The 9,012-nt window shown below is 28.1% G+C and overlaps 3 protein-coding genes across 3 annotated transcripts in view; 2 read left to right on the top strand and 1 right to left on the bottom strand.

Moving 5' to 3' along the window:
• The first annotated feature begins 667 nt into the window (after positions 1-667).
• LOC106788276 (protein KRTCAP2 homolog) lies at positions 668-1,583 on the top strand. Its single transcript, XM_014751410.1, has 3 exons — positions 668-787; positions 962-1,180; positions 1,293-1,583. The coding sequence occupies exons 1-3, from the start codon at positions 784-786 to the stop codon at positions 1,463-1,465; spliced, it is 396 nt and encodes a 131-aa protein (XP_014606896.1). The 5' UTR covers positions 668-783; the 3' UTR covers positions 1,466-1,583.
• A 127-nt stretch (positions 1,584-1,710) lies between these two features.
• On the bottom strand, positions 1,711-3,595 carry LOC106788274 (stomatin-like protein 2, mitochondrial). Its single transcript, XM_014751408.1, has 7 exons — positions 3,338-3,595; positions 3,139-3,261; positions 2,917-3,064; positions 2,584-2,832; positions 2,346-2,501; positions 2,025-2,269; positions 1,711-1,932 (listed from the first exon to the last, which is right to left on the bottom strand). Exons 1-7 carry the CDS (start codon positions 3,383-3,385, stop codon positions 1,747-1,749), a joined length of 1,155 nt encoding a protein of 384 aa, XP_014606894.1. The 5' UTR covers positions 3,386-3,595; the 3' UTR covers positions 1,711-1,746.
• Positions 3,596-3,816: 221 nt separating this feature from the next.
• The window catches only part of LOC106788275 (protein slowmo), a 22,402-nt gene continuing 17,206 nt past the window's right edge, over positions 3,817-9,012 (top strand). Inside the window, exons 1-3 of the mRNA XM_014751409.1 lie at positions 3,817-4,023; positions 4,175-4,340; positions 8,514-8,600. Of these exons, the coding sequence (XP_014606895.1) occupies positions 3,992-4,023; positions 4,175-4,340; positions 8,514-8,600 (285 nt within the window). The 5' untranslated portion in view covers positions 3,817-3,991. The remainder of the gene's footprint in view (positions 4,024-4,174; positions 4,341-8,513; positions 8,601-9,012) is intronic.

The raw sequence follows: 9,012 nt of genomic DNA, 5'->3' as shown, positions 1-9,012 counted from the left end.
TATTGTAATAATTCGTAGTATTATATTGTGACTAGCAAAAGGCATTATAAGTAATAAAGGTGTCCTATATGTGAACTCTGACTTATATACTTTAATCTCTCTCTTTAATATTTGTATATTATTTTTGAGTAGTTTACGTTTTCTATATAATATATTATATAATTGAATAATGTATATATAATACATGCTTAGTAGTATGAGTCCACTATTGAAAATTCATGTTTTGTCGATATAAATAAATCATTTAAAAATAGTAAATATTTTATGTTTTATTCTGAAAAAAAAAAAACTTTATCTGATCGAAGAATAATTAAATAAGAATCTACTATTATCGACGATTGGTAAGAGAAGAAATCATAATCATTTGCAAAATAGTAAAACTGGAATCTACTGTTATCGATGGTTAATAAATTGAGAGTGTACTAAAATGAAAAAATATGACAGAAAATAAAATATAAAATCAATTGTGTGTTTTTACTGAGTAGTCCAATATACTAATACTGTATTTTTAGTTTTCATGTGATACTATTCTTTTTAAATCAAAATATTTATAAATTATGAATTTGTTAAGTTAGTTAAATAAAATAAAATTTTTATCAAGATTATTTGAAGTATCATCTTGTGAAAGTACTATGGATAACACATTATGAATACTGTTTAAAGATTAGCTATATATGTATACACAGTGTAGTTCAAGCAACGTGTCGTTTAATTTTCTGGCCTCTGTCAAAACCGAACATATCATAATTTTGATAAAATAATATATATATATATATATTTAAAATGTGTACGTATATTAATGAAGTTAATTATTTGTATTATTGTTGTATTGAAAAAATGTTACTTTTACGTGTCATAAGATTTAAAATTTAGGTTAAATTTCGTTGACGTATAATTTAACCTATAAAAGATTTATTATCTTTTATAAATTACATTGGTAAGCATTGATTTATTGTTTTAGCTGTTACCAGTGGAATATCCTTTATATTGTCTTCCATTATAACCGTACTTTTATTCTCTGGGATGCAAATGTATCGAGCTTGGTTAACATCTTCGCAATTGCATACCATTCTTGGTGGTTACGTTGGATCATTATTATTTTTGTTTGTATTAACAGCGTTAGGTAATTTAGAAGCTACTGTATTTGGAAAATCATTTCAACAGAAATTATTTCCAGAAGGTCAGTTGCATAATTAATCATTTTTATTTATAATTTGTAACGCTGTAAATAATATTCATCTTTAAAAGAACAAATTTGTTTTAAAGAAAATTAATATTATTTTATGTTACAGTTGTCTTCTCATTAATAATTAGCTTGATCTCATCAGGATTGGTACATCGTGTAGCAACAACAACATGTTTTTTGTTTTCCATGGTAACGCTCTATTACATGAACCGAATATCTCAAGAAACTTATGCAGTACCAATACCAGCAATGTCGATGCATTCAAAGAAAAGAAAGTAAATGGTATGAGCATTGAATCTATTGCGTCATACTGTTTTCATGTATCATCAATACTTGAAGTAATATCTTCAATCTATTATCTCGTTTTGTAAATTTTTGATTAAAAAACAGAGAACGTCTTTAATTTTACATATTGATTAGAAGGAAAGTAATCCTAATCCTCTTTCATATATATATTCGTACATATAAATATATATAAATATCGTAGCATCAAATCAGCGAAAGAAAATATAATCTAAGAAATATTTAATATTATTTTTAATATCCTCAATATTTATATATTACAATGCTTTAGGTTTCTTTTTGTTTTTTTTATGTTTTTCCGCTTCTTCCTTGTCGCTAAAATATTCGTACACTTCATCCGATGAATCGATGCTAACAGGAGTACTTTTTTGCATCTGATCATCTAATTTTTTAGATTCTTTTAATTCGGATTGGGGCATAACGTGCTTATAAATAGCCAAGGCCTGAAATATTACCATAAATATAAATAATAAAATTTTGTTTTTCATATATTATATAGTACAATGCGTTTCAATAAAGATAGAAAATAATTAACCTGCGTTATCAACGATGTTGCATCTCCCACGTTGCTTGGCAGTATTATAGTATTGTTAACTTTAGCTAATTTATTGAACGCGTTTACGTATTGTTCCGCGATACTCAAAGCAGCTGCATTTTTTGCATCTTCAAGAGAAAGCGAATTGGCTACTAATTGCAAACCTTTGGCACGTGCTTCAGCTACGGATACTAAAGCAGCAGCTTCACCAGTCGCTTGATTTATTTGTTCCTGTCTCGCAGCCTCTGTGGTTAAATTTTATAAAGTAATATTATAAATGTTTATAACAAAAATGTTATATTACAATTTTTACTTAATTACCGGAAGTTAAAATTCTAGCGAGCCGTTTGCCTTCCGCTATATTAACTTCAGCTTCCCTGACTCCTTCGGATTCTAAAATAGCTGCTCGTTTCTTCCGTTCAGCTTCTACTTGCATTTGCATCGCTTCTTGCACTCTGTCCGGTAACTTTATATCAACTATATAATAATTAATTAAATGTAAATTTAAATTATGGGAGTAAAAGTTATTATAAAATATTTGAATATAATTTGAGCTTACGAATTTCATATCGAAGACATAAAATACCCCACGCCTCGCTAGCCTTGTTAATACTTTCGACGATAGAAACGTTAAGACCTTCCCTTTCTCTAAATACCTTATCCAAAGATATTTTACCCAACTCTGATCTCATCGTAGTTTGTGCTAATTGCATTATAGCAAACTCTGCATCCTCAACACCGTAAGAAGCCAAATAAGGATCATTTATTTTTAAGTACAGCACACCATCGATATCCAGTGTCACATTATCTATAAAAAATATTATCGAACGAAAACTTTAATATTATTAATTCAATTGTAAATTATTTAATATATGATTATTATTATACATACCAAATGTAATAGCACTTTGATTCGGCACTTGTATACAAATTTCTTTTAAACTTTGTACGTATTTTACTCGATCTATTATTGGTAGGAGTAAATTGAAACCAGGTTCTAAAACTTTATGAAATTTTCCCATTCTTTCAACGATCCATGCCTAGAACAATATTTATAATTAATTAAAAATATAATAAATGAAAAGTTAAATTGACACAGAAAAATAAATCAAACCTCTTGCTGTGGAACAAACATTATTATTGTATTCAATGGTGTAACCGTAGATGCTTGTCTGGCATACTGCGCTGCATATAAACTAGTACGGTGACCATTTTCACCATTCAAAAGTGTTTGTTTCTGTTATAAAGAAATAATATATTTAATGCATAAAGAAGAGATTTTGTTTTAAATAACAAATAACAATAATACTTACTGTTAAACTACTCAAGTTTCTTATTGATAACCTCTTAGTAATATTCATTTCGTATATATACGAATATACATATATAAGTAGATATATATACGTTTAATAAAATGAAAAATAATCTAACACGTGAAAATATCAATAAACGTAATTGCAATGATGCATAAAGTCTTCCAGATTTCAACAGATTCTTTCACCACTTAGGATATAAAATACTCTACACAAATGTTTTTACTATTTAAAAGGTTAGATGTCGCCTTGACAGAAAATCTATATGCATGTATAAATGCATATAAATGTATATGTATATGTGTGTGCATTTGTTCTATAATTCAATATTAGATAAATAATTAAATAAACATTAGTATTATACAAAAAATAAATCAATATTTTTCATTATATTTCTTATATAAAATTTTGCTGTACAATTTACCGACCGAGTACGAGTGCAACGCCATCTGTCTTTTCTCAGAAATATATATTGCATCAAATCAGGGATTAGGAATGGCGGGGGGGGCCTTTAGGTAAGAACGACAGTGTCGTCTTGTGTGCATTGTGTCGTGTCCGGATTGTTTTACTTTTTATGCATCATTCTGTAACAATTAACGATTCAAATTATAGTAAATTCGTCGTATAGTTCTTGTAAAGTGTTAAATAAACATTATGAGGATTTGGAGATCAGAACACACATTTAAGTAAGTGATGCAAATATTAAACAATATTAGATAGTTGCCATTTTTTAATTCTTTCTTCTTTCTTCTTTCTTGACCGCGAATACGCGAACGGAGTAAGAAATAATAATAATGAGAAATAAAATTAATGATTATTTAATTTGATGTATTTTAGTCACACATGGGAGACCGTGACACAGGCAGCTTGGAGAAAATATCCTAATCCAATAAATTCATCGATTATTGGAACTGATGTTATTGATAGGAAAGTTATGGATGGAATCCTACACACACATAGACTTGTTTCCTCTCGTTTTGGGTTTCCAAGGTGGGCTCAAGCAGTAAGTAGATTATTATTATTTATTAAAATGATTTTTGTTGTTGTGTGTGTGAAAAATTAATGACGAATTCTTAGGTTAAAATCTTAAGAGATAATAAAATTTAATTCATTAAAATACATTAATGTTAAATTTTAAAATATATATGTATATGTATGCATATGTATATATATTATTATATTAGTAAGACCGCCAAGATTATGACGTAAATGCATCCTTGTAATGATCACGGTTGTTAAAAGTGTGTGTGTATCACGCGCTAGGTAACCTAACCTAACCTAACCTAATCTATTACATTTATAACAAACTCTTTTATTTTAAATACATATATTTGTTTGTTATTTTTATTTTATTTCATATTTTTTTCGTAATTTGTTTTATATTTATTTTATATTTTTTAACGTTCAACATTCATTATTATATAAGTTTTATTGTATGAATAGAATGAGTGCGATGGAAAATATACTTTTGGTTATTTTATTTGTATTATTAATATTTGATTTGTATTTTATTATTTCTTTTGAAATATTTAACATTTATTTTAACAGATAATGTATATATATATATAGTAATTTTTATGATAAGTGCATTAATTTATTCAAGTGTCATTAGATTTATAGACATTGTTAAACGTCAAGCGCAAAGTTGCATAGTTTAGTCGAAGATTTTTTATTATAAATATTTCACAATATTTTATAGAAATTGTATTTGTGTAGCATAGTAAGTTTAACAATTCCAAGTCATTCCACTTGGCTGTAAAGCTGGGAAAAATAAAGATTATTATTAGTAAGTTTAACAAAACATTTATTTAGTTTAAAGATTAACAATTTACTCCAATAAGTTTTACTTAAAATAATGTTTAAAATAATTAATATCATACGTCGTATGAATAATTTGTTTCATATTTGTAGAAAATCATTATTGATAGCTATTATGATCATCTAATGATGATTTAAATGCTAATCGAAGACTTTGTATCATAAATATTTTACATTGCATAATTAAAACTTCATTTACTGATCAGGTAATTAGGAATATTCATGAATAACGACGTCAAAGACAAAATGATAGGAAAATTTATTTAGTTTAGAAGATGAACATTTTCTTAAATATATTTTAATTCAGGTTTCATTCAAGAACAAATATACAAAACAACTTAGCATCTTCGAAAAGAAATATAGAAACATTTATTCAATTTAATTAATAAAAATATATTCGTATAAATTTAACTTCAAGTTTCTTTCAATATCGAACAATCTGATGTACCTTCTTTGTTATAAAAAATATGAATCATTATAAAGAACTTATAAAATCATTGATTAACTATGTAACATGAGTAATAGGTGTCTGTTTTATTCAAGGCCATTCTCTACATCAAATAAGTACTTTTAAAGTGGTCTTAATATCGAGGGATTAATTAAGCATATCACAGCATGGGTCATCGATTTCAAGGTCGTCCTCTAACGATTCTCACCTAAATTATCTTAAAAAACGACTTTACTAAGATCTTTATAAATGGCTTTTGGTCAAGTAGATAATTCGAAATAAATTATCGACGTATGGTCAAGGTTGTCGTCTGAAAAATTCATTAATCCTATTTTGATTTCATTGTTAGTTCAAATGTACGTCATACTAATGCTTAGATATATCACATTCATGTAATTGTGATCCAGTTTGTTGGAATGATCATGAAAGCTCAAGTATTGTTAAGTCTACTTATATAACACAATTACGTTCTCACTTATTTCTGATCAAAGTTCATTAAATCGTTAGAAAAGAAGATTTGAGATAAAAGTATTTATTAGAAAAGAGAAAAAAAAAAACAAGAGAAAAAAATAAAATAAGGAAAAGAAAAAGGGAACAAAATATTTTATATCCTACATTCACATTTTTATATAAGAAAGTTAATCAGAAATACAACAAACGATTCTTTATAAAAATGTATTCATAGAAACAACTGTGTTCGTTACATATTCATGTATGAAAAAAAATTCAATTAAAAAGATTTCGATCTTCCTCCCCTGTTCTCTCTCTCTCTCTCTCTCTTTCTCTCTCATTCTATTGGAACGAACAAAATATTCAATTGTATCGTAACAATTCAATAATATTCAAATACAATCGAGCAAGTAGTATAACGATAGTGAAGTTTAATGCATCAGAGAAATAAAAAATAAAAAGAACAATGGGAAAAAGGTTGAGGGGAGGGGGGATATAAAAAAATAATAGGTGGGATCAATAACGTTTTGTAAGTTGAACTTTAGCGGATGGAAACCAAAGGGCAGGGAGGAGAGACGGCGGATTGCAACAATGAACGTAGCAAGAACCTGTTTTATCGGCCGAGCGAACAATCAGCATCTGAACGAATGCACCAACCATCCGACCGAGTTAGTATAGCTGCTAGAGGAAACCGGAAATTCAAAACTTTCCGAGGAAGTCGTGAGCAAGAAGACGTGCAACATTTACCCTTTCTTGTATAGTTATAAGATAGTAGTAGTAATAGTAGTATTAGTAGTAGTAGAAAAAGAAGAAGAAGAAGATGAAGAAGATGAAGAAGCTGAAGAAGAAGAAGCTGAGAAGAGGTGAAGGTTTTAGGATGTTAAAGGATGAGGGTTGAGGTGTATTAGTGAAATAAAGAGAGAGAGATAGGGATAGGGATTGAAATGGAGGAATATCAAGGGAATTACAAAACAACAAGAGCAACTGTATCAACTTTCATAATGAGTGCGCTCAATGTTACGCCATTTGGCAATCGTCCAGTTAGTTTTGGAAAGCAAAAGAGAGTCCTTGTAAATACATGATATTCTCTCTCCCACTCTCTCTTCATTTTCGTTTTTCTTTTACTCTCTTTCATTCAATGTGTACGTACGTGTGTGTATATATATATGCGTACGTATATGCAATTTGTATATGTATTTTTGTACCCTTAAGCATAGTTGTAGCGCTTTTTTTTCTCACTCACAGTTTCTTTCTCTCTCATCTTCTTTCTTCTTTGTTATTCGTCGGCCTTGGTTCAACGTGCCAATCGTTAGAAAGAGAAAAAGAGAGAAAGAGAGAAAAAAGGGCAAGGGATTTCAACGTCGAATCCTTTTTCGAGCTAGCGAATCGTTTCCTTTCGGAAGGATTTTCTATAAGCTCAGCTATTTCCTAAAAGCTCGTTTCGTTGTACCGAGAGAGAAAGTGAGATGTAGAAAGAAAGAAAGAAAGAAAGAATGAAAAAAAAAAGAGAAAGAGAGAGAGAGAGAGAGAGAGAAAGCGTGTAAAAGAGAGAATTAAAGTTAGAGTTAAGAGTTAAAAGTTCGAGATACGGTAGCTTGGAATAACGCAAAGATTTAATGAAATTAAATTTAATTTGAATGAAATGTTTGCATAAAAGCAAAAAAAAAAAATAAACCCACGTGTTAAGTTGCTAAAAATTAATAGAAATTATATAAATATGTAAGAAGATAAATAATATAAGAAACATGAAATGTTATATTTTATAATAAATATATTTATAAGTAAACTATACATAGTATATTTGTATTAAGTATATAATATGTGTTTTATATATGTATATATAGAGTAACTATTAACATCCTGGATTAGGCATCCTGTATATGTTTTAGTAAAAGAGAACCATGGAAGAATATTTTTATTTTGCGTACGATAGAAACGTGTTAGAAATAATTTTACCATGGTTTAAATTATCCATTGAATTTCCATTTGTGTTAGCCTAATTTATTCTTCTCTTGATCACAGTTGTTAAATCAAGGTCCTATTTTCTATATGATTCAGTAGTAGTTGTTATTTTTATTGATAGTGATGGTATTCGCGGTTTATAGTAATGGTAATAGTAATAGTAATTTATGATGTATTAAACGATAGGAAGTTGTTTAGTCAGAACGTAATTGAAATATCTATAATTAATGGCGAAAGGAACTATAATTGAAGTGCACTTAACACACAGTACAAATTACAATCTTTATAATTATCTAATTATTCGCGTTAATTCGTCATTAATATCACGATAAATGCTTGCTGTGGTAATTTCATGGATATAAATAGGGGTGGGGGTGGGGGTGGGGGGTTTAGAGGAGTTTGGATGAATCAAATTATTTTTGTATGATGCAATTGGATGTTTGTAGAATTATCATAATCAATGGTTATACATTATTGTTTTATTTTGATTTGTTACAGTTAATCGGTCATGCCAAAATCTGTTATGCCAGTGAGAAAAGCGAGGTTGATCCAGTCAATCGGGAGATGATTCTCAAAACGAGAAATGTAAGACAAATTTATTTCAATACCTTTCGATTAAGTTTTACAATTCCCCTTTTTTTGCCAAACGAATACGTTTACACGATAAACATTGCATTTACCAAATTTTCTATTCGATATATTTTACATTACATTTCTTTTTTTTTATTTATTAATTCGTTAAATATCCGATAATACAATTCTAATTAAAGATTGGTTCATGTTAATGAAATGTGTATATATTGATTCTATTTAAAAAAAACAGAAAAAACACTTTTATACTTTTTTTTTTTATTGATTTTTTTATTTGTATACGCGGTTAAAAAGCACACCTACTACGCCCTATTACTTTTTTTATTTTTTTTATTTATTGCACCGAGAGTTAATCCTTCCTGGCAAAACAAAAAAGATGAAGAAGAAAGTTAAAAAAAAAAAAAAA

The sequence above is a fragment of the Polistes canadensis genome, unplaced genomic scaffold, assembly GCF_001313835.1.
Source record: "Polistes canadensis isolate GaletaPanama2010 unplaced genomic scaffold, ASM131383v1 scaffold_132, whole genome shotgun sequence".
Lineage (NCBI taxonomy): Eukaryota > Metazoa > Arthropoda > Insecta > Hymenoptera > Vespidae > Polistes > Polistes canadensis.
The sequence above is the reverse complement of the archived record's forward strand: the minus strand, read 5'-3'. Positions and strand labels throughout refer to the sequence as shown.

Bases quoted from the DNA above. Each gene is read 5' to 3' on its own strand.
- LOC106788276 (XM_014751410.1), top strand. The intron at 1,181-1,292 runs GTCAGTTGCATA...TTTATGTTACAG, and splicing joins ACAGAAATTATTTCCAGAAG to TTGTCTTCTCATTAATAATT.
- LOC106788274 (XM_014751408.1), bottom strand. From the start codon at position 3,385: ATGAATATTACTAAGAGGTTATCAATAAGAAACTTGAGTAGTTTAACA. The intron at 2,270-2,345 runs GTAATTAAGTAA...ATTTAACCACAG, and splicing joins CGCTAGAATTTTAACTTCCG to AGGCTGCGAGACAGGAACAA. The intron at 1,933-2,024 runs GTTAATTATTTT...GTAATATTTCAG, and splicing joins CAACATCGTTGATAACGCAG to GCCTTGGCTATTTATAAGCA.